Below are 25,656 nucleotides of genomic sequence, written 5' to 3'. Positions count from 1 at the left end.
TATGAGATTAATAAAGAAACTTGTGATCCGATTCATTCTTGATGTCATATTACATGTATAAAAGCACTTTATGTTAAATCCATTAAGTCCCAGTAGCGCCTTTTCGCACCTCTGAAAATTTCAGTTTCTGAAGCCATTATAATAAATAAAACATTTGCTCCAGAAAGGAGCAAATGCTCTATTGTTTTCAATGATTTCAGTACTATGGGGTCTTGTAAGTTGTTAAGCCTGTAGTAAGCTGTCTTTTTGGTAATTTTAGTCAAAGAGGTAGACTCTAAAAATAGCCTGGGTCTTAATGGGTTAAAACGTGTCTTGTTTAATACTTGAAGGTTTTTTTTTTAAAGTTAGAAAATCCAATAAATAAAGTAGTCAAGAATAGTTTTAAAAAAATGCTGTTTATTTAAGCTCAAAACTTTTGAGACCACCCAAACACACAAGTGCATATAAAAACAATAAACATCAAAACAGCTTTCCAGCTCATCCCTTAAACAAAAATCACATGAAATAACTGAGTAGTCACTTCACCTTCAACACATCACAAGCAGTCTCAATTCTCCTCAACGGTGGCCCTTATCATCAGTCCCTTGAGCTGTAGCGGGGATTGGTATGGATGGAGCATTTATATCCTGCCTTTGAAAGTCCTGGAGAATCCACCCCTTGGTGACGGCGCTCATGGTGGCTTGGTTAAAGGAGTAAAACTTGGGCATGTCTGACAACATGAGTCCTGCGCTGGAGCTCCTTGGGAGGGAGGATGGCCTGCTGCCTCTGGGTGTTTGCAATTGATGTAAGTGCTGAGGCTGGGGCTCAGGCTGAGGCTGCTGCTTGAAGACGTAATGCTGAGTCTGGGGCTGGTAGCAATGCGGCCGCTGCTGGTAGAAGGTGAGTGTGGGGGAAGGTACTGATGTTGGAGGTGGTTGAGCTGGAGGGAGGGGGTCGGGGATGGGTCGCTGCATCTCGTGGAGAATGGCCGTCATTCTCTCTACTGTGAGCTGGTACTGGGCCTCAGGTAGTTGTTGGAGAGACTGGGACATGTACGTGATGAAGGGCTGTCGTGCATGGCTGATCTCCTGGGCTTGGAAAAGTCTCTCCAGGAGGGCGTTGGTAGCCTTCATACTATCTCTCATCTCCAGCATCGCAGGGGCATCTTCAGGCTCGGCTCTGGTGGCGGCACGGCGTGGTCTGGTGGTGGTGGAGAGAGAGCTAGTGGAGGTGGAGTGCCCTGGGACCTCGTGAGTGCCGCTTGAGTTTCAATGAGCAAGAGGGAACCCTCGTCTTCTTCCTGTTCCTCGATGTCGTGGGAAGGCTGGCGAGAGATGCTGGTCGACGCCGAGTGCTGGTCTTCTGGAGGCTGGTTTGCTAAAGTTTCCTGTGTGAGGGGTATGTTTCTAAGTGGCTGGCTTTTCCTGGGCTTGACCTGCTTGTGCAGGAAGGCGCTGTTCCTCTGGATGAACAGTTCTCTGTCCGTCAAGTTCGCTGCAGCCTGGCCAGACTTCTTGCAGATAAGCTTAGCGTAGAGGTCCCGGACTGACTTCACCCATGTCCTGAGAACTTCAGCTCCCTCCTCAATGTTCAGCTCTATTGCCTTCCTGGTCCAAAGTTCCGTCTTCTTCTTTGTATTTTTGTAGTTGGTGGCCCCCTTCCTCCACAACAGTTCATGCTCCCGGACCCACTCGATGAGTTGCTCCTGAGTGTCATTGTCGAGCAGGAGGGCCTTGCGGCGAGACTTCTTCTGCGGCTGACGCTGTTCATCGTCCCGTTCAGAGTCTGAAAAATATAACAGTTGAATAGAAATAATAAATGTATAAATGAAACATATATTATTTAGATCAATTTGTATTGATTTTTCATTGCATATTATCACATTATCATTACCTTCAGCACCAGCAGTAGCACGGCCCTCCTCAGGTTGTTCATCACCGGGTGGTATTTCCTCATTGTCAGGCTGGTCCTGTGTCAGGGCCTTCTCGGGCTCGTCATCAGAGTCTGCAAAAAATAACAAATGAATAATAAATAAGCAAGGTCAACGTAATTGAAAGATTATTATTATCATTATCACTACATTTCATACATTTTCATTGGTGATTACCTTCATCAGCAGCTGCCCCTGCCTGGGTTGTGGTAGCAGTGGCTGTGGCTGTGTTACATGTAGCAGTGGGTGTGCTAACAGTGGATTATGGTGTGGCATTACTGGTCTCTGCAAAATATAACAAATGAATATTACATGAACAATGTCAACTAAATTGAAAGATTATGGTTATTATTATTATTATTATTATCATCACTAAATTTAATATTTCTATTGGCGATTACCTTCATCAATAGCTGTCCCTGCCTGGGCTGTTGCAGCAGTGGCTGTGTTAACAGTGGCTGTGCTAGCAGTGGATTCTGGTGTGGCATTTCTGGTCTCTGCAAAATATAACAAATGAATTATAAATTAAAAATGTTGCAGTAAAATACATAACAGTATTTTTTCACAGTTGTTGAATATTTCTTGACACAACTAGTGGGCTACCTATATTTACCTGAACTCCATTGGTTCAGCTGCCTGCTCAGTAATGATCTTCTTGGAGGCTGCTGCCTCTCTATCTCCAGCCTTCCACTTCTTTTGTCTACATGGCATGATGAACTTTAACTATTGACTTCCATTAAAAATTATCCGAACGGCTATCAAAGCGATCCGTTCAGTTCTGTAGTCAGAAGCGGTATGCCGCTTTACCAACTTTAAACTCCCGCCTAGCCGACGCGAACATGCGCAGAACGCCGCTCTATCAACGCTCCCGTCACTGCTAAACCAACGCTCACTACCGTTAAACCAACGCTAAACCAACGCTGGCTTCAGTCGATTTTTTTCCAATTTTGTGCGCGGTGACGAGCATTGATTTTGATGATTATATAATTATACAGTCAAAACTGACCTAGCAGTCAATGGAGAACAACGGTAAACTGCAGACAACTGTCAGTTTGGATTCCTTCTGGCCGAAATCACACTTGAGAATAACAGTCAACTGTCCATAAAGATCAATGGCCAGTATATTTTACTCGAAAGTCATTTTTGAACTGAGAATGACGATCAGGAGTCAGTCGTTTTGAGTTGCAAAAATGTAAAACACAAAACAGATGCAAGTAACAATAACAATGTGTATTAGTAGAAATTATTGACTGCTGTCTTAACGACTTTTACCCTTGTTGTTTGACTGACCAATTATGTTACGTCATTTTGCTGAAATGATGCTGCAACGTCAAGTGACATCACACAATGTGAACAACTTCCCTGTTTGGTCATGACGTTTACAAAAATATGAGCCTTGCTCCGTGAAAAGGGGGTTTAATGCATGTTTGTAAAGTGTTGTCCCAGATAAGCCTGTGCAGTCCACACCGGCAAATCAGTGACGACCAGTTCCACTTTGTTGCATTTTTCTTTTCAAGGAACACTTTACTACTCAAAAATCCAGTCAAGGCAGAAAATGTTGTCTCAGGTTAGCCTGTTTGGACTGCACAGGCTATACTTTATGCACATGTATTAAACACCCTTTTCACAGAGCGTGGCTCATATCAATTTTGTTCGCTAATTTAAAAGAACGTAATAAAAAAGATCTGACGCACATTGTTATTTTAAACCATAATTAATGATACACATTCAGGAAATTTTAAGGCTTGCTAACAAAATTCCGGAACTCATTTAATAAAACATGGTATGGAATGGCAACTCATGGCAGATCCTATATTTAAGGGCATATTTATGTGTATAGTGTTTGCCTGTGTCTTGTTGTGTGTCAAAGCTTTATGGGATTGAGTCTCATATAGAATATACAGTATTAATTTAGCTTGTTGTGCATTTTCTATTCAATTGTTTCACAATTATTGTTTATTTGATAGAAATATTTGAAGGTTAAAACAAAATTTGTTAACAAACATAAAATGAACATACATTGCTGAAATTTAGCTAATTCATTATTTAATGTAAGCTGGAACATTTTGTTGTGACCACTGATGGTTTTATTTTTCATTTGAATTGAGTGCTATTAAATATATGTTAATATGCCCAGCAGTTTGTACAAACTCAAAGAACTGCTTATATATATATATATTGTGAGTGAAAATGATTCAAATTTTGATAACATTAGATGCAGCCTATTTCACCTGCAAACCCTGATGAATTGGCCTGTGTTACTCTGATTCATTTGACATGTAAGTTGATTGGTTTGTAGCAAGCACAGTAGTCGTGCAGACAGTCGCCCAGGTAGCGCCCACAGTCTGACACTGGATGGTGGGGACACAAGGGAGCGCCCCCGCACTGCCACCCAGGGGGCACGCCGACCTGGCATTGTCACAGAAACCAAACCTGGCCTGTACAAGGAGACGTTGCTGTTTGGGTAAGACAGGCAAACATTTTGGTTTTGAGATATATTTTGTCAATTCTTAAATAACCTAAATCATTAGATTTTGGATTGTTTGTAAAAGGGTTTTCCTCAATAAATAGATAATGCAACCAGTGTTATTTAGTGGCCAAAACTTCACTTTGAAGGCTACATTCTAACGAGCTGACTAAAACTGTACATTGATATTGGGCAGTGCTTTACTCGCTGATTATGTTCAAATCTATGTGTGTTATAAAATTAACAATGGTTATAATTTAAAGGGTTATTGTTTAACATTAGAGCCCATAAAGGCTGAACACATATGAAATAAAATCTTTTCATTAAGCAAGTTGCTGTAGCAACAATCGATGTGCTTCCAGTTTGGACAACCATTGCGAAAAACTAACAAGCTAATAACTCAAGAAATGAGTAACTTTGAGACAAAATGTTGAGGATTAATGGGCCAGCTTTATTAGTTTGTAAGTGCTGGACAACAAATCTGAGATGACATGTTTGATTCACGACCCAGCCACATAATTTGTGTGGCATTTGGTCATGAAATTATTTTTACAACCATTATTTAAGTTCCTCTGTTTCAAGAAGCGTAATTTCAGTCAAATGCAAATTAATTTGCTCTTGGTAGCAGTAATTCATGTGACCCAGGAAAATGGTGAGTAGGTTAACTGAAATGACCATAATAGTTATGAATATGGTGAAAATTTTCTTAAGCCTTGTTGTGGGATAACTTGGCTCAATGAATGTGTGATAAGTGTTGTCCGAGATAAGCCTGTGCAGTCAAAACATGCTGATCAAGGACAACACTTTCTGCCAAACTGGATTTGTATGATAATGGTAGTATCATAAAAGGGGAAAATGTTTTCCCTGATAAGCCTGCACAGACCGCACAGACTAAGTTGGGATGACACTTGACGCACATACATTAAGCCCAGTTTTCCCCCAAGTGTGGCTCCCCTTAAACAAACAATAAGCTGATGCCTTTTTTATTGTGTTTCCAGTGCGGATGACAAGTTGGGTTCAAATCTGAACAATGTGGCTGACCTAGAGGGTGACCGGCTGACCCTGTACGGACCAAAGTCGCTGGAGGCATTGGACCGAAACTGGGGCATACAGGCTGCTGGTGCCGTGGCAACCATCATCTTTAAGTTCATTGACTTTGAGGAGATAGCAAAACATCTCGCAAAAATACGTGTTCGTTTCCCAGCCACTCAGGTAGGAGCACTGTAATGATGTCTGGATTGCGCATGAAACTGTTGTGAATTAATTCTATTATTTTTATGACATATATATATATATATATAACTTAAGAAACTTGCAAAATATTTAAAAAAAAATTGACAGAAATTACTGTTACTGTAGTATTTCCCAGAGCGCACATCGTTATATCATGACACTCCACTCTGGATTTTTCCTACTAGGGTATATTTGGGTAATCTTTACTCTAACATAGCATGTGATATTAATCATTTGTCATTATGATTAACAAGTTCAAGAAAGGTTTATACAGCAAGGCTTGTGGGATATTAGTGAGCCTTACTGAGAAAAGTTGGATAAGTTCAATTGCACTAAGATGCTACATGTAAACTAATAATCTTTTAATCCTATCACACTATTGAAATTATTTAGTTTTTGGTTTGAAAGAAAATGATTCATTCAACTGTAACAAAAGTAATATAAAAACCAATTAAAGTAATTGAATTAAATCTTGTGTAGAAATATAGAATCATTGTGATGTTTTCACCACTCTAAATAGTCCTTAACTATTCCTTGCAAAAAACTTATAAAACGCAAAGCAATCCTTGCTTTATGCCTAGATTCAACTTTCTTCTGCAAGTTAAGTCACTCCCTTTAGAAGTGAAAAGAAGGTTTGATTTAAATTTTTATCTTAATTTCATCCTAATTTTTTCCCCAAAATCTAAGAATTGGTCTTAAAACCCTTTTTCAAAAGTATAAACCAGTCGTGTGACAAAATGGTAAAAATGACAGTTACAAAGGAGTGGTAAATATATGCTTTATTTATTGTTCACATGATCTGTTTCGCACAACACCTGTTTCTGTGTCCAGTGACAGCAGGGCATCTTTGTCCTTCTAGCTCTGACATTTCCGTATATTTGATATGAGGGATCTAAAAGGACATAATTTTAAATGTGTTTGGTGCAATCTAAAATCAACTTGCTAAAATAGTAACGATGGTATCTGCGAAGCAATAGTTGGGAGGTCCTGGGTTCTATAAACCTTATAGGATCATTCTCAAGAGCTGTGCTTTATAAGAAACCAATTTATAGATCCTACCCCGGAAACAGACTCGACATGTCCACTTGTTCTTTTGCAGCACCTAATCTTCAGCGCCACAAATATCCGCAGTTACCAGCAGTTAAATGCGCTCACCTGCATCCGTCGCCTAGACAACCTCACAATTGACCTTGAAGGCAACCCTGTCACAAAGCACAACCTCTGGAAATCCTACGTGCTCTTCAGACTCGCACATTTTGCTCTCAAGAAAATCAATGATGTTGAGGTATGGGATAAGGGTGGCAACTCTTACAGTTGTAAAACTAATTTATTTTATTGTATGTTTACATTAGAGTTACACAACTTTGTAGTTCAAAACTTCCTTGCATCAAAACATTTGCTTTTGTTAAGACTAGTTATTATCTGATTCTTTTTAATTGTAGTAGTGAAGTTTCTTGGTATACTCAAGAAGATCATTGACATTTAAGTCATTTGAAAATATAAAAGTTGTAGCTGTATAGTTGCTTGCATCTAAGAAAATTATTTTATTTAGTAAATGTGTTCTAAATCTTTCAAATGACTTAAATGTTTTGTTAAGTATGTGGTGTATTTATTGTTTCTAGTTTGTTATGCTCCAAAAATATGTGAGGTTAGGTTTATTAACTTTCTGAATGTCTTGTTTACACTAGAAACTACTGGCCAAAATTCAACGAAACCTCATAGAAAATAAGGTATGTAGTGAGCCATAGTTATACAATAATGTTTGAAACCACGTGTTTTGCGTGCCTTTCCAGGTGACAGCAGCAGACATCCTGTCTGCAGAGCAGCTGTTTGGAGCCGTGTCGCAGATGACAACCACAGAGCTGCCTCAGTCCCGTCTGCTCTCGTTGCTAGGGGAGACCAGGTCAGATCAAATACTTAAGTACATGTAAACTGCCTAAGTCCCGTCTGCTCTCGTTGCTAGGGGAGACCAGGTCTGATCACATACTTAAGTACATGTAAACTGCCTTAGTCCCGTCTGCTCTCGTTGCTAGGGGAGACCAGGTCAGATCACATATTTTAGTACTTGTAAACTGCCTATGTCCCATCTGCTCTCATTGCCATGGGAGACCAGGTCAGATCACATACTTAAGTACATGTAAACTGCCTCAGTCCCATCTGCTCTCATTGCCAGGGGAGACCAGGTCAGATCACATACTTAAGTACTTGTAAACTGCCTCAGTCCCATCTGCTCTCGTTGCTAGGGGAGACCAGGTCATATCACATACTTAAGTACATGTAAACTGCCTCAGTCCAGTCTGCTCTCATTGCTAGGGGAGACCAGGTCAGATCACATACTCAAGTACATGTAAACTGCCTAAGTCCCGTCTGCTCTCATTGCTAGGGGAGACCAGGTCATATCACATACTTAAGTACATGTAAACTGCCTAAGTCCCGTCTGCTCTCATTGCTAGGGGAGACCAGGCCATATCACATACTCAAGTACATGTAAACTGCCTCAGTCCCATCTGCTCTCATTGCTAGGGGAGACCAGGCCATATCACATACTTAAGTACATGTAAACTGTCTTAGTCCCATCTGCTCTCATTGCTAGGGGAGACCAGGTCAGATCACATACTTAAGTACATGTAAACTGCCTCAGTCCCATCTGCTCGCATTGCTAGGGGAGACCAGGTCAGATCACATACTTAAGAACATGTAAACTGCCACAGTCCCGTCTGCTCTCATTGCTAGGGGAGACCAGGTCAGATCACATATTTTAGTACTTGTAAACTGCCTCAGTCCCATCTGCTCTCATTGCTAGGGGAGACCAGGTCAGATCACATACTTAAGTACATGTAAACTGCCTAAGTCCCGTCTGCTCTCTTTGCTAGGGGAGACCAGGTCAGATCACATACTTAAGTACATGTAAACTGCCTCAGTCCCATCTGCTCTCATTGCTAGGGAAGACCAGGTCAGATCACATACTTAAGTACATGTAAACTGCCTCAGTCCCATCTGCTCTCATTGCTAGGGGAGACCAGGTCAGATCACATACTTAAGTACATGTAAACTGCCTCAGTCCCATCTGCTCTCATTGCTAGGGGAGACCAGGTCAGATCACATACTTAAGTACATGTAAACTGCCTCAGTCCCGTCTGCTCTCTTTGCTAGGGGAGACCAGGTCAGATCACATACTTAAGTACATGTAAACTGCCTAAGTCCCGTCTGCTCTCATTGCCATGGGAGACCAGGTCAGATCACATACTTAAGTACATGTAAACTGCCTCAGTCCCATCTGCTCTCATTGCTAGGGAAGACCAGGTCAGATCACATCTTTTAGTACTTGTAAACTGCCTCAGTCCCGTCTGCTCTCATTGCCAAGGGGAGACCAGATCAGATCACATATTTTAGTACTTGTAAACTGCCTCAGTCCCTTCTGCTCTCCTTGCTAGGGGAGACCAGGTCAGATCACATACTTAAGTACATGTAAACTGCCTCAGTCCCATCTGCCTCATTGCTAGGGGAGACCAGGTCAGATCACATACTTAAGTACATGTAAACTGCCTCAGTCCCGTCTGCTCTCATTGCTAGGGGAGACCAGGTCAGATCACATACTTAAGAACATGTAAACTGCCTCAGTCCCATCTGCTCTCATTGCTAGGGGAGACCAGGTCAGATCACATACTTAAGTACATGTAAACTGCCTCAGTCCAGTCTGCTCTCATTGCTAGGGGAGACCAGGTCAGATCACATACTCAAGTACATGTAAACTGCCTCAGTCCCATCTGTTCTCATTGTTAGGGGAGACCAGGTCAGATCACATACTTAAGTACATGTAAACTGCGTCAGTCCCATCTGCTCTCATTGCTAGGGGAGACCAGGTCAGATCACATACTTAAGTTCATGTTAACTGCCTCAGTCCCATCTGCTCTCATTGCTAGGGGAGACCAGGTCAAATCACATACTTAAGTACATGAAACTGCCACAGTCCCGTCTGCTCTCATTGCCAGGGTAGACCAGGTCAGATCACATCTTTTAGTACTTGCAAACCTGCCACAGTCCCGTCTGCTCTCATTGCTAGGGGAGACCAGGTCAGATCACATATTTTAGTACTTGTAAACTGCCTCAGTCCCATCTGCTCTCATTGCTAGGGGAGACCAGGTCAGATCACATCTTTTAGTACTTGCAAACTGCCACAGTCCCGTCTGCTCTCATTGCTAGAGGAGACCAGGTCAGATCACATACTTAAGTACATGTAAACTGCCTCAGTCCCGCCTGCTCTCATTGCTAGGGGAGACCAGGTCAAATCACATATTTTAGTACTTGTAAACTGCCACAGTCCCATCTGCTCTCATTGCTAGGGGAGACCAGGCCATATCACATACTTAAGTACATGTAAACTGCCTCAGTCCCATCTGCTCTCTTTGCTAGGGGAGACCAGGTCAGATCACATACTTAAGTACTTGTAAATTGCCTCAGTCCCGTCTGCTCTCATTGCTAGGGAAGACCAGATCAGATCACATATTTTAGTACTTGTAAACTGCCACTGTCCCGCCTGCTCTCATTGCTAGGGGAGACCAGGTCAGATCACATCTTTTAGTACTTGTAAACTGCCTCAGTCCCGTCTGCTCTCATTGCCAGGGGAGACCAGGTCAGATCACATCTTTTAGTACTTGTAAACTGCCTCAGTCCCATCTGCTCTCATTGCTAGGGGAGACCAGGTCAGATCACATACTTTAGTACATGTAAACTGCCTCAGTCCCATCTGCTCTCATTGCTAGGGGAGACCAGGTCAGATCACATACTTAAGTACATGTAAACTGCCTCAGTCCCATCTGCTCTCATTGCTAGGGGAGACCAGGTCAGATCACATATTTTAGTACTTGTAAATTGCCTCAGTCCCATCTGCTCTCATTGCTAGGGGAGACCAGGTCAGATCACATACTTAAGTACATGTAAACTGCCTCAGTCCCATCTGCCTCATTGCTAGGGGAGACCAGGTCAGATCACATACTTAAGTACATGTAAACTGCCTAAGTCCCATCTGCTCTCATTGCTAGGGGAGACCAGGTCAGATCACATACTTAAGTACATGTAAACTGCCTCAGTCCCATCTGCCTCATTGCTAGAGGAGACCAGGTCAGATCACATACTTAAGTACATGTAAACTGCCTCAGTCCCATCTGCTCTTGTTGCTAGGGGAGACCAGGTCAGATCACATACTTAAGTACATGTAAACTGCCTAAGTCCCATCTGCTCTCGTTGCTAGAGAAGACCAGGCCAGATCACATACTTAAGTACATGTAAACTGCCTCTGTCCCGTCTGCTCTCATTGCTAGGGGAGACCAGGTCAGATCACATACTTAAGTACATATAAACTGCCTCAGTCCCATCTGCTCTTGTTGCTAGGGGAGACCAGGTCAGATCACATACTTAAGTACATGTAAACTGCCTCTGTCCCGTCTGCTGTCATTGCTAGGGGAGACCAGTGCCCTTGTTCACCAAAAAATGTTTAGACTTAAGTCTAAGAATAAAGAATATTCTTTAAATTGATATATTAAAATATTGCTTGAATTTTGAGTCAAACTTGGCATTAAACACTTCAATCTATATCATTCTTCATGTACAACATTTTGTTAATGACATAATCACCTGTGGAGGCCTGTAAATGTTCAAACACTGAACGCATTTTTCTTGGTTCCAAGTCTATCCTTTATTCGTAAGTCTAAGAACGGGTTTGTGAATAAGGGCCCAGGTCTGATTACATACTTATGTACTTACATAAAGCTTACCAACATTTCCATGATACTTGTGAAGCATAAATTATTCATTTGAATTGTAATGATGCCATTATTGTTCATTTGATGAGATAGGCTTAAATTTATTTACTGTAATTACTCTAAGTTTTCAGACAATTAAAAATAATTACATTTTTTCTTGCCTGAACATTTAGAGACTGTTATATTATATTTGTTTGTCAATTATTACATTGAAATAAAACAATAAATCAATGCAATAATTTTAATTTGTTGTACTCTTCTTCCTCTGCTTTGAAATAAATACAAATTTGCATCTTTATAATCTCTTACCTTAAATTATACGAAAACATTAAACATATTGCTCAAATGCTGTTGGGTGAAACAATTGTTTATCACCTGTATACATGGTAATTCATACAATAACGCAAATGTAATGGTTCATTGTCCTCAGACATTAATTTGCCAGGTTTTGTTACCTCAATCTGGTTGGGAAACCACATGATCGAAGGGTCTCCAGTTTAGCAAAAACAGGGCCGATATATGGTGAAATAGCGCTGTGAAATAGACTGTCAGAAAATTTAGTGTCTTTACTTATGGACAAAAACACGTATGTCTGAACATTTTGAGTCGCAAACAATTATTATTTTTGCTAAAAAGGGGGTTTCCGAAGTTATTATGGTAACTTTCCCCCAGTATGGAAAGTAATGCATTCATGGTAATTGTATTTCAATGTATAAATGCATTAAGACTGGAGTAAGGTTAATGTTGGTGTAATATACATTAATACTCAATACTTTTATGGAACATTGCATTCTCAATACTTGTTCAGAACATATCACACTAACTACTTGTTTGGAACAAAGCATAAACAATACGAGTACAGAACAATATATACATACTCAATACTTGTAGTGATCACAGCATACTCAATACTTGTACAGAACCTGGATTTCTCAATACTTGAACAGAATATTGAATACTCAATACTTGTACAGAACATAGCATACTCAATACTTGTACAGAATATTGAATACTCAATACTTGTACAGAACATAGCATACTCAATACTTGTACAGAACATAGCATACTCAATACTTGTACAGAATATTGAATACTCAATACTTGTACAGAACATAGCATACTCAATACTTGTAGAGAACATAACATACTCAATACTTGTACAGAATATTGAATACTCAATACTTGTACAGAACATAGCATACTCAATACTTGTACAGAACATAGCATACTCAATACTTGTACGGAACATTGAATACTCAATACTTGTACAGAACATAGCATACTCAATACTTGTACAGAACCTGGATTTCTCAATACTGAGAACATAGCATACTCAATACTTGTACAGAATATTGAATACTCAATACTTGTACAGAACATAGCATACTCAATACTTGTACAGAACATAGCATACTCAATACTTGTACAGAACATTGAATACTCAATACTTGTACAGGACATAGCATACTCAATACTTGTACAGAACATAGTATACGCAATACTTGTACAGAACATTGAATACTCAATACTTGTACAGAACATAGCATACTCAATACTTGTACAGAACATAGCATACTCAATACTTGTAGAAAACATAGCATACTCAATACTTGGACAGAACATAGCATACTCAATACTTGTACAAAACATTGAATACTCAATACTTGTAGGAAACATAGCATACTCATTACTTGTACAGAACATTGAATAATCAATACTTGTAGAGAACAAAGCATACCCAATACTTGTACAAAATATTGAATACCCAATACTTTTAGAGAACATATCATACTCAATACTTGAACAGAACTTTGAAATCTCAATACTTGTATAGAACATAGCATACTGAAAACGTGTACAGTACAGATCATAGCATGCTAGATACTTGTGTAAAACATAACATACTCAATACTTGTATGGAAATAAATAAATTCAATGTATTAAACATAACTTCACTTATTAACAATCCTGAGTGCATGATGCACACATCACACTGGGTGTCTTTTTTTTGGTAGACCTGTGAACTCTTCATTGAAATGTCCTCACAAGTCATTCGGAATTAAAGTATGGTATTCACATTTTTATGTGAACGTTATAATGGGATCAGACATTTTTGGCATTGGAATGCATTGTTGGTAGGTTTGTGAATTTGCTTGATTATAAATATAAAGGTAATATTTTAATATACTTTATACATACAATCTGCAGAGTCTAAAATCTATGTTCCTTAAATAGTATAATAGTATAGCAATGTACAAAGTTTTTCCATTCAGTTTGTCCAATTTACCTACGCAAGAAGACATTTAAGTACTGGTGCTGTCAAATATAATTTATTTTTATGCCCCCCCCCCTCCCCTGAATCGAATGATCATGGGTATATTGTTTTTGGCCTGTCTGTCTGTCATTGTATGTGTGTGTCTGTCTGTCTGTCCCAAAACTTTAACCTTGCTCATAATTTTTGCAATATTGAAGATAGCAACTTGATATTTTGCATGTTTCTCATGGAGCTGCACATTTTGAGTGGTGAAAGGTCAAGGTCTTCCTTCAAGGTCAAAGGTCAAATATATGGCTTCAAAGCGCAGTAGGGGGCATTGTGTTTCACAAACACAGCTCTTGTTTAAAGGTACTATTATTCCTACCTATCAATAGAATTGTGAGTTGACATGAGTAGAAAGTGCTCATGATAAGTTATTGATGTCATCCTGTATTTGGGTTCATGCGCTGTGTGTCAACAACTGATTTGCTCACTAACACTCTTGAGGCTATATTTTTCTTTTAATTTGGATGAAACTTGGTCAGAATGTTTATCTTGACAATATCTATAACAAGTTTGAAACTGGGTAATGCACGTAAAAAAGGTTCTGAGGATGTATCTCAGGATACATTGTAACCATTCAAGAGACCCAATTATGACTCAATCATGAAATATTGTCAGAATGTCAAAATGTTTATTTTTGAAATATCTAGGTTGAGTTTGATTCTTGGTAATGTTTGTCAAAAAACAAAGCGACCAGTTCAAAGATAAATAAAACCTTTTCATCACACTAGAGGCCACATTTATGACTTGATGTTTATCTTGACAATATCTAGACCGAGTTTGATTCTAGTTCACAAGCATCTAGAAACAAGGTCAGCATGTCAGATCTATTAAAAAAAACTTGTCACCCCTCTAGGGACCGCATTTATAACCCTACCATGATGAAACTTTGTCTGAATGTTGATCTAGGTCAAGGTATGAACTGGGTTACTTGGGGTCAAAATTAGGTCATCAGGTCTAGGTTTTGACAATTTGTGTTTGTTTAAATCAGGTGAGTGCTTAACCGCCGCCCTCTTCGCCCTCTTGTATAGTTAAACCTTTCATGTAGATTCAAAAATGTTTGTAGGTCATGATTATCTGGCTGTTATATGTTGTAGCTAGGATATTGGATACATTGTGTACTGATAATCATGCTTGATCATATTTACAATCTAGTGGTTAAAGCTCATCCAAGTAAATTATTTGTGGAGATATTACAGATGTTCCAAAAGAATTCCATTAAACTGATAGCAAGTGTTTACTTCACATTCTTGAGATAATAGCGTTCATCTGCAATTGTGAGTCAAATTGGAAATAAAGTGATATTTGAATGTGTTTGAATTGGATGCACATTAAACTTAAATTTGTTCTATCCAAAGTATTTAAATGAAAGCATCGGAAACCTGGTCCATTTGTGTTTATGAGAGACTTTTTGAAGTTTCAATCCATTTAAGCAAAAGGCATAGATATTGAAATAAATATGATATACTTAAAAAATAGCTCAGCGCATGATTAAAGAAGTAATCTCCTTATTTAAATCTGGTTATTGATTACAAAGCAACCTTACAGTGGGGACTTTGTTATGGAAATTGGGGGTTACAAATTCAGAAAGTCATATTGTGTGATAATCCTTCTTGCACATGGGTAATGACAAAGAGTTGATATTTCCCTAAGGACTGAACAGATAGGACAGCGGTTCAATGGTTTTCTCTGAAATGGTTATGGTTGATAATGGCACATTAGGTAGTCCATTGAGTGGCTTCAAACAAATTACTACAACCAGCATGGTTGACCATGCATAGGTTTTAAACACATCTACAAGTCTTAGTCTTTAAGTCTTCCAAACAATGGAATTAAATGGCTTAATGGAGCATTTATAGCCTAACAGATGGTAAATAGTCAAGGTTTTTTAAACCCTGATAGATTTACTAAACAGTGATTGAGTCTACAATGGCCATGCTAGAAATTAAAGCCCAGTTTTTGTAAAGATTATAGCCCCACTACTGTCCTTGTTATAATACATTGTGCCGCACAATTGATATAATCATCAAGTGTGTTTATTGTATAATATATTAGTATCGATACACAATTGGTAAATACAGAGAGCAAAAGAAGGCTAGTTAACCTGTGCAATCAAACAAGTATTTACGACTTTTGTTAGACCAAACATGGTTATCAATTAATGTTCCCTATTTAAATTGTAAACCATATTGTAACCAATAAGTATAATTTTCAATGAGTGGTTTTTGTGAATGTGTTTAGCAGTCAGTTGCCATGTCATAAGCGATACAATTTCAGGATTATGATGAATTGTCATTCATCATGAACATAAAGAGAGGCAATTAATCAGATCTCTTCAAAAGCAGTTCATTCTGATATGATATTTGATAGTTTCTTAAGAAAAGAATTTAAGGTGTCAATACAAATGATATAATAAACTAGCAGCAATTTTTATGATATTGACAGAAGGATGTGACTGTGTCAACAATTTAACATTTTGTGGATTGCTTATACTCATTAATTATTGATTCCGAAATGGATTAAACTTGAACAAGATCCAGACGTGAAATTGATCCTGATCATGAATAAGAGTTAAGACTAGATTTTCAAATGGGTTTAACATTATAATTAGTGAAAGACTTGTCTGGTTTGTGCAGTGTTTAAACGTATGGGTAGTGGTCAGGGGAAGGCTGAGGACCACTGGAATCTTGTTGAACAGAATTCTGACTTTGTGAAGGAGATGGTGACAGCTGAAAAACCCGGATTTAAGTTTGTTACTGTGCCAACCAATCAGAATGTTGTCAATGGAGCGTATGTATCTGTTGTCTTGTATTATCTGTTGGAAATATTTAAAGTTTTGGTAGGAACTTGATTGTTTTTTAATTTGTTAAGCATGAGGTTTGGTCGTGATTGTTATGTACACACTCACAGTATGACTGTGCTGTTAGAAAACCAGGCCTTATGCATGTTTCTTAAAAAACAGATTAGCCTGTGAAGTCTGCATAGGCTTATCAGGGCAACAATTTTGCTTTTATGAAATGTTTCGTTTAAAGGAAGTCCCTTCTAATTGAAAATCTTGTCTATGTGGAAAATGTTGTCCCTAACAAGCTTGTGCAGACTGCACAGGCTTATCTAGGATGACACTAATTACGCACATTCATAGTTCATTTACTTAGTGGGTGGCTCAGATGGAATTGATGAAAAAAGTATCCTTTCATAGAGATAGAGTAATAGTCGCTAAATGACTCACTTTGGGCTGTTGTTATTATACAGATGGTGAATTAGAATGTATATAGCATGATAATTACAACTTGTTTTATTTGACAGCATACAGTGTGAAGAGGTTTTAATGTTTAAAAAAAACTTGTTGTTACAGGGGTGAAAAATCTATCAAAGATCACTCTGCCCTGCAGGGTTAAGGGTTGCCATAATTGGGCTGCCCTTACTTACTTCATGGGCTCCCTAAGTTTCATGTTTAAACAATCACCCCTTTCAAGAAATGTCTTGTCTAAACAAAATGCAAATCTTAATCTTAAGCTTTTATGACATTTTCTGGAAATCTTTTCCCCACCAGACTGCTTTTCAGATACCATTTTTGTCTGGAGAAAAATTCTAGTATTAAATTCTGGCTAGGTGAATTGGTAATCCTGGAAATAGATTTGAGTATGGCAAGTGGGCAGCATAAAACAGCCATTCAGAATGAGTTGAAGATAGACAGGCAGATTAAACTTGAGATTGCACAATTATTTAAATTAAATCAATAAGTTAAGTATTGAAAACCTGCATTTTATTGTGTTGTTTGTCTCTCAGTTTGTTATGTTTATCACTTATCTCCACCCTGAAGTTCCTTGTTTCCTATACTTTATTCAGTTTCATCTCCATCAAGTATTTCCCATGTATCTCCCATTCTATCTGGAGGTTTGATTATCAATCAACGAGGAGAATATTGTTTTAATATTGTATCTATCTTTCTTTAAATGGGTTTGACACCAATATCAACCAAAAAAAACTGTTTTGATATTATATCTCCTTTTCTTTCTTTTCCTTAAAAAGAAGTCTGTTCTAAACCAGGAGCCAGCTTAATTGGAAGGTGTCATCCCTGATTTGCCTGTGCAGACTGCACAGGCTTATCTGCGACAATACTTTACGCTCATGCCTAAAGCTCAGTTGCTCGGATGTTTCAGAAGGAAGCAGCTGGCCACCATGAGTGAAGAGAAGTCACGCAAGATCCTTGATGGCTCTATGAAGCTGGACAAGGTTCAGGGGGAGTTTGTTGGGCGGGCAGGCCTCACTTACCAAACGGACGGAGCCAAGACTCAGGTAAGTCAGTGTTTCAAGACGAGTCTCGCTCTAGGAAAATGGAGCTTAATGAATATTCTTAAAGTTTTGTCCCAGATTAGCCTCTCAATGCACATAGGCTAATAAGGGATGTCACTAACTGTCTTAATTAGATTTTGCTAAGTAGAGACTTCCTTTAAATGAAAAATAATATAAAAGTGGTATGAGTCTTCCCTGATAAGCCTGTTTTGACCGCCAGGTTAATCTGGGGCAACCCTTCACGCCCATGCATTAAGCCCCATTTTTCAAGAACAAAGCTAAACATTTTGCATATTGATTTTTTGAGGATGCTAAATAACTAGCAAAGCCATGAAATAGGGCACTGGATAAAGTTGAAAACAAGGCACTGCTTATATATATATATATATATATATATATATATATTTATTATAAACACTATTGATCCAATATAATGCGCTCAAGTTTTACCTTTCAGCACAAGATCTCAGGAATTAAAATTATCTGATTTTGATTACAATTTATATGCGGTATAATATTATGGTGGATGTGCACATATTGTCAGATCATTCTGCATCAGTGATGTGTTATTGATCCTTTTAGATCTTGGACACTAATTATCTAAATCTGAAAACTTATATGCAGGCTATGATAAAGATGAACATTGTCACATCATTCTGCTCCAATATAAGGTCGATGTATGGTCAATATTATTGTTCAGGTCTGTTGATCAGGCACAGAATTATTTGCTCAATTTCTTGTTTCCATGTGTTCAACTAAATCATACATTTACAAATTGCACCATCGGTGATCATCTACCAGTTTTAGTGATGTTCTTTTAAGTTGTGTCCTATATTACTGAGAATTTTTTGATTACTTTAAGCAATACAAAAGTATTTTTTATGCCCCCGGATCAAATGATCGTGGGTATATTGTTTTTGGCCTGTCTGTCTGTCATTGTATGTGTGTGTGTGTCTGTCACCAAACATTAACCTTGGTTAAAGTTTTGCAATAACTTTTGAAATATTGAAAATTTAATAAGCAACTTGATATTTGGCATGCATGTGTATCTCATGGAGCTGCCCATTTTGAGTGGTGAAAGGTCAAGGTCATCCTTCAAGGTCAGAGGTCCATTATATGGCTTTAAAGTAGCGCAGTAGGGGGCATTGTGTTTCTGACAAACATATCTCTTGTTTACACTTTCATTATGAAATTCAGGGTATTGTGTTTTTCAGGAAATGCAAGCAAAGAGGAGTTTTGCTCGGAGTTATGTGAATGAAATGACTAAAGAGGCCATATTCACAGACAGAAAGCGGAATGAACTCATAAAAATTTGGCCTCAGATATTTTACGAGATGGTATATTCAGCCATGTCAGACATGAGTGATACACAATCATACATGAAGAAATGCCTGGAAGACTTGGAAAAGACCTAACAGCAGCCACATGTGTTGAAAAACTTATTTTCAAATTGAGCGTCTGTGCTGGTACTTTGATGTGTGCCATGTGACCACTCTATTGGTAGTTTACAGGAAGTGGCTGGGTGAGTACCAGGGAACAGGAAGTGGCTGGGTGGGTACCAGTCTATTCCGGTTTAGATTGTTGTGCTGCCCAAGCAGGAAACATCCAGTCTTAAGAGAATTTCATACATGAAGTTTTCTGAATCAGACAACAATGGCTACATAATGCTGTTGCTGGAGAAAGCCGCCTTCTGACACAATTCAGATAAAACTGGTAGTCTGCCATGTTAACGTCAAGATAGATTTTGTTTTAAATAAATCTAGCCTATTTTTTCCAGAAAAATAGTTTTGTTTTCAAATTTTGTATGTTATCAAAACTGTGCTTATCTGTAAGCCTTGCCATAGCAAAATGAACAAATATGTTAGTTTTGGCACTGTTTTTTTTTGGATCAGTTATGTTAAGTCTGGTGTGGGTTTCTAGATAAAATCTAACTGTGTGTCTGTTTGGTCTCTATTATAATCTAAGAAGTAGACAAAAGTGTAAATGTCTACTTTTATAAGATTATGTTTCAACTAACAGAGTATTGCCCCTTGGTCTTTCAATAATTGGCTGAAACTGCTATGTGTTGCATGTGCTTTATAATTAATAAACAGCTAAGTTGTTTGTCTTTAAAAACTAAAAAAAAATGCTTCAAGACAGTTAATCTTTTACTACTTTTTAGAAAGATCATTGAGACGAAATAGCACTAGCTTCCTGGCATTTACTGAATGAAACAATAATATTTTTAGACATTGTCTTTTGAATACATCTGAACAGGATTAAAAACATATATATTATGAGTGTGCTTCATAGACAAGTTACTTTAATTGTTATGTTCTGTAAAATGGAATCATGATAGTAAATTAAATTGAGGAGAGCTCTGGAAAATTGGCTTATTTTATGTGCGCAGCGTGTTGTCCCTGATTAGCCTGTGAAGTCCCCCTTTGCTAAACACTTAGCACCAAGACTTAATTTTCACTTTGAAGAGACAAACTTAACACGAAAATTACCATAAAAGGGGAAAGTGTCATCCCTGGGACAATACTCACATGTCCAAGAGTGCTGCTCAGTTTCATATAAGTTGTTAATCAGGGGTCCTTTTAGTCATGATTATTTATGTATTCAAAGCATTAATCAGTACTCAGAATTTTCATTTGACATGTTACAAGGGTCTGTCACGGATATTTGTAGACAGAAGCCAGGAATTAGGATCTATTTATATTCATATACCACCCTGTCCCATGACAGGTTACTATATGGCCCTATTCCACTACGAAAACAAGCCCACGATTCGCTGCGATTTCTCACATTTATTGAATCGGGAAGACTCGTGACAGTTTTCGATTCAGTTACGACAGTGGTACGATTGAGTTACGACGAATCGTGGGGTTCGGTTGAAGTCTTAAGAATAGGGTCGGGACTTCACTACGATGTGTACGAATCAACTGCGACTGTACTACGAACGATGCAGATCGGTCACGACTAAGCTAGAACCTCACCGAACGCACCCATGAATACGGCACCAATATCTACTGGTATTGATTCTAACACGGCACGCGACTTGTTTTCTATAGACAAATAAGGAAATAAAGTGTTGGTTATTCTTCAATAAATTATGGGCGGAGCTCAATGTTTCAAAAATAGTTCCGAATAAATAAAGAAAATATTGCAATAAAATGCACATGCTTAAATCCCGATCTTAAAGAAATGTAAAAAATGTAGCACGTATATAAATGTAATGAAACAACAAATTGTATATTTGGTGATAAGTGGCATGACCACGCCTGCTAAGAATTTGTTTGTTAAGAAACGTAATTAAGAAAACATTTATAGCATGTCAGCTTTTCAGAAGAATTAACACATGTGGCGTCATTTAGTTTCTATGAGTGTTGTTCTCAATGAAAGTGATGTAATTTGCAAAATATTTATGAATGAAAACGACATCAAATGTTTGTACAATTCAATGACACCACTAAATAGTGAACTTTGTACTAAGAAGGGCGGAGTATTGAAAAATATAGTTCACGTCCAACAGCTTGAAGCAAGTCAATCAGAATCGTGTAAGAATAGAAATAATATTTTTCTATGATGGCTTGTTGTCGAATAACCCACAGTAAGGAGTATAGATTCGTGTTATCAAAGCACTCGTGCTCCGCATTCGTGATTTAATTCCTACGCATCTATACTTCTTACTGTGGGTTATTCGACAACAAAACATGATGGAAAAATATTATTTCTTTATCATTCTTTACAAAATCGTAACTGTTTTGTAACTAAATCGTGAGAATCTAAGCGGGCTCGCAACTCAATCGGGGTGAACTCTTGAGATTCTTGACAAAGTCGTAAATGATTCGTAGACAGATCACGTGATCACCGATTCCCCGATTGAGTCACGAATTACCTAAGACTCCATTATGACGCCCAAGAACGTACTACGACACTGTTACGAGTCAACTGCGATTAAATTCAGTCTTGGAGGTCTTGGTCAAATTTAAACACATTTAAAAACTGGCCGCTATTTTTTAGGAGCTCACGACTCACCCGCGACTAGCTACGAATGAGTTAGGACCTTCGCCAATTGATTTACGAATGTCTCCGACCTCAAAATATTTGAAATCGGGACAAATCGTGGGGAATCGGGTCGTAGTGGAATACCCCTATTAGCAGCAGTTTGATTTATACGAGTAGGATGCATGAACCTTGTTTTGCTGATCACAAACATTATACCTGAGCAGGCTGTAATTTATTACAATAATACAACATAGTAATACAATTCATAGATAAACTTTACTGAATTATATTTTATGCTCATTTTATGTGATATAAAAGGCATATTCTAATCCATTGTTTTGTAACAAATTATGGATTGATATCAGAGTAGTATTTTTTTAATCTAAAGATGTGTGGCTCTTTTGTTCATAAAACATATGTTCAGAACAATGCTGTGTTCTGATAGCGTCTATCCATGGATAAATAGTGCTGTTAATCAACAATATAGTGCTTCTTGTGCATTATTGGTGAACAAACCAGGCTTTACACAACCAATTTGGCCCCTTGCCTATTTCATAGGCCCAAAGCCCTGCACGGGTCCCATAACTACAAAAGCGCTTTCTCTAACACATAGTCTCAACTCAAAATATTGACTAATCAAATTGCTTGTAACGTTTGAGCCTTTTTGCCAATTTCTAAATGTATTACATTTTTTCGTTGACTGTGCACAGGTATACTCTTAGTTTTTGGCTTGGTTCTGTTATTATCAGTCCAGAAGCAAATTTAAATTGCTGATATCCAGTTTTAAATAGATTTTAAAGAGATAGACATGCACCAATACATTTGAGGCCTGTGTACAAAGATTAGAAATTATTGTATCACTGCTATTAGATGTTCAAATTTCAGAAGCTTTTGCACTATTATTGCTGTGTTAATCTTTGTTTTGATAGTATCTGAGCTCTTATTTTTATGCTCCCCCAAAAAAAATTGGGGGGAGCATATAGTCGCCGCTTCGTCTGTCCGTCCATCCGTGTGTCCGTCCGTGCAAATTTTTTGTCCGGGCTATTTCTCAGCAATTAATGACTGGCTTTCAATGAAACTTTATGGGAAGCTTCACTACTTAGAGGAGATGTGCATAATATCAGCCAGTTCTGGTCGGATGATTTTTCACAGAGTTATGGCCCTTTGAAATTTTCCATTAACTCTACATATAGTGCAATTCTTGTCCGGGCTATTTCTCAGCAAATAATGACCAGAATTCAATTAAACTTTACGGGAAGCTTTACTACCAAGAGGAGATGTGCATATTATCAGCGGGTTCTGGTTGGATGATTTTTCACAGAGTTATGGCCCTTGGAAATTTTCTATAAAAAAATTATTGTCCCCCCAACTACTGTGCCCTCAAGACGTTTCCTTTTATCTGAATATATAGTGCAATATTGTGGAAAAAAAAACTTTGGGGAGCATCACCCGTCTCCGACGGTTTCTTGTTTTTATTTGTATTGTAACAGAAGTTTTTGACAATCTTTCATTACACATATAAACTTTGGTGCCTACTTATTTGGACAAGGAGTGTTTTCATAATGATTCAATAAAAAAAATTTTTTAAGGACTTGAATGGCAAAATAAATTACCTATACTATCCTATTTCTTTATTGTGATATTTTATTGTTTGTTTTGTTTTAATTTTCTACTGTGGCACAGCTATGTTTAACATAATGTGTACTGACTAAGTTGGGTAATTAATTCATTATTTATTTATAGAATAATTTTGCTTCAGTTTGGGTGATTGTGTTTTTTCATTCCATTACAATCTTATAGATCAATGATGATTGAAAAATATATAGTAACTGTTTGATTTAAATATTTTGTTTTACATGTCATAATTTGTATGTACTACACAATAATTAAGTTTGTTGGATTTGTGAGTAAGAGGTAAAAAAAAACATTAATCTTTTTGTAACCAAGTATCACCATGTTTAAATTTTTGTCACAAGTCTAAAATCTTGGATATTTTTATATGAAATGGTTATCAATTTACATATATATACATTTTAGCTTACCTGAGCACAAAGTGCAAATTTTGAGCTTTTGTGGTCGCCTTTTTTCCATTTTTATCTTGTGAGCACTCTATAGGCCCCATTTATTGCCCTATATGTATGAATCTTTATTAGAACATTTGTCCCCATGATTTCTTTGCCTAGTTTGAAACTGACAATGTGAGGTCAAAAACCAGATTATAAGGTCAAATTTTAAATAGCTTGATAACACTTTAGATTGCCCAATCTCCATGAAACTTGCTCAAAAACATTTGACATCTCAGATGAGTTTGAAACTGGGTTATGTTGGGTCAAAAACTAGGTCACTAGTTGCAATTATAGTAAAAGCTTGTGAACTTTCTAGAAGTCATTTTTTTGCACAACCTTCTTGCTGTACTTCAGTTCTAAGGATTACACCATGGAGTGAGATATGGCTATTGTCGGCTGAAAAACATGGCAGCCATGCGGTGGGGCAGTTTTCATTATTGTAAAACCATTTTGAGTCACATTTTTACCTTCTCATTGCAAAACTTGTTCAGAACGTTACAATATTGTATATATCTCGACTCATTTTGATAATGCTTTTGAATTGTTACAAAAAAAATTGCATGTATTGGGGAAGTTTTCATTATAAGTTTATTCCAAAACCTTTTGAACACTTCCTGCTAAGCACAGCAAAGTTTCTTGCAGTCTCAGGTGAGACCCTTAGGGCCTTTGGCCCACTTGTTCATTCAAAATTCAGTTCCAAGAAAAGTGTTAAGTAACAAGTGTATTTTACTTTTTATGTTAAAATTGGTAATTTATGTTTACTTTTGTTCCTAGAAAATTGTTTTGCACTTCTTTATAACATTGCATACTGCATACTTTTAATTTAATTCACCCTAGTGCTGTACACAATTGATGCAAGTTTTGTTCAATTATAGTATTTATTTATTGATGTATTATGTTATGTTATTTATTCTTGTCCATGACAATAAAGAAACAAAGACATTTTTCTCTCTTGATTTGTGTGTCTATAGGGTTAATTATTGTTTAGATAGGCATATTATTTTAAAGAGGGTGTGTGCATTACTGGAATCAAGTAGTCCAACTGGCAAGTTCTAAAAGTGCAGGGATCATGACAGTTCTGAAATTTTCAGGATCATAACAGTTGTAAAAAATGCAGAAATTAAAATAATTATAAATATCAAAATATCTCGTCAGATATAAAGATGCAGAGAACATAACAGTTGTAAAAATGCCAGGATCAAACTAAGTATTAATATCCAAACATCTCAACAGATATAAAAATGCAGAGAAACAGTTGTACAAATGCAGGGATCAAAATAATTATAAATATTCAAAGACCTGAACAAATAAAAAGATGCAGAGATCATAACAGTAGTTGAAATGAAGGGATTTTAAATTTGTAAAAATGTTAGGATCATTAGAGTTGACAAGATTTTAGGATCAGCGCAGTTTTAAAAATGTTGGGATCACAGTTGTAAAAATGTAGGGATGGTAACAGTTATACAAATGTCGTAATCATGACAGTTGTAACAAGAGCACCGCATAACGGGTGCCTACGCTCGGCTGCGAAAGCTTGTCAGATTTTTTTATTTTTTTTATAGAGGTCACAGTGACCTTGACCTTTGACCTAGTGACCCAAAATGGGTGTGGCGTGT

The 25,656-nt window shown here is 37.6% G+C and overlaps 1 protein-coding gene and 1 long non-coding RNA gene across 8 annotated transcripts in view; one reads left to right on the top strand and one right to left on the bottom strand.

Annotated features, from left to right (window-relative positions):
* The window catches only part of LOC127877618 (leucine-rich repeat-containing protein 49-like), a 104,808-nt gene extending 79,821 nt beyond the window's left edge, over positions 1-24,987 (top strand). For all 7 annotated transcript variants that reach the window (XM_052423677.1, XM_052423675.1, XM_052423672.1 and 4 more), the window contains 6 exons: positions 4,209-4,373; positions 5,375-5,588; positions 6,709-6,894; positions 7,403-7,512; positions 17,852-17,987; positions 19,199-24,987. In XM_052423677.1, coding sequence (XP_052279637.1) covers positions 4,209-4,373; positions 5,375-5,588; positions 6,709-6,894; positions 7,403-7,512; positions 17,852-17,987; positions 19,199-19,399 — 1,012 coding nt within the window. In that variant the 3' untranslated portion in view covers positions 19,400-24,987. The remainder of the gene's footprint in view (positions 1-4,208; positions 4,374-5,374; positions 5,589-6,708; positions 6,895-7,402; positions 7,513-17,851; positions 17,988-19,198) is intronic.
* The window catches only part of LOC127877645 (uncharacterized), a 76,694-nt gene that overhangs the window by 33,870 nt on the left and 17,168 nt on the right, over positions 1-25,656 (bottom strand). The window lies entirely within an intron of this gene.

This window comes from Dreissena polymorpha, chromosome 4, assembly GCF_020536995.1.
Source record: "Dreissena polymorpha isolate Duluth1 chromosome 4, UMN_Dpol_1.0, whole genome shotgun sequence".
In the NCBI taxonomy this organism is placed as follows: domain Eukaryota; kingdom Metazoa; phylum Mollusca; class Bivalvia; order Myida; family Dreissenidae; genus Dreissena; species Dreissena polymorpha.
This window is presented reverse-complemented; position numbering and strand designations above follow the sequence as displayed.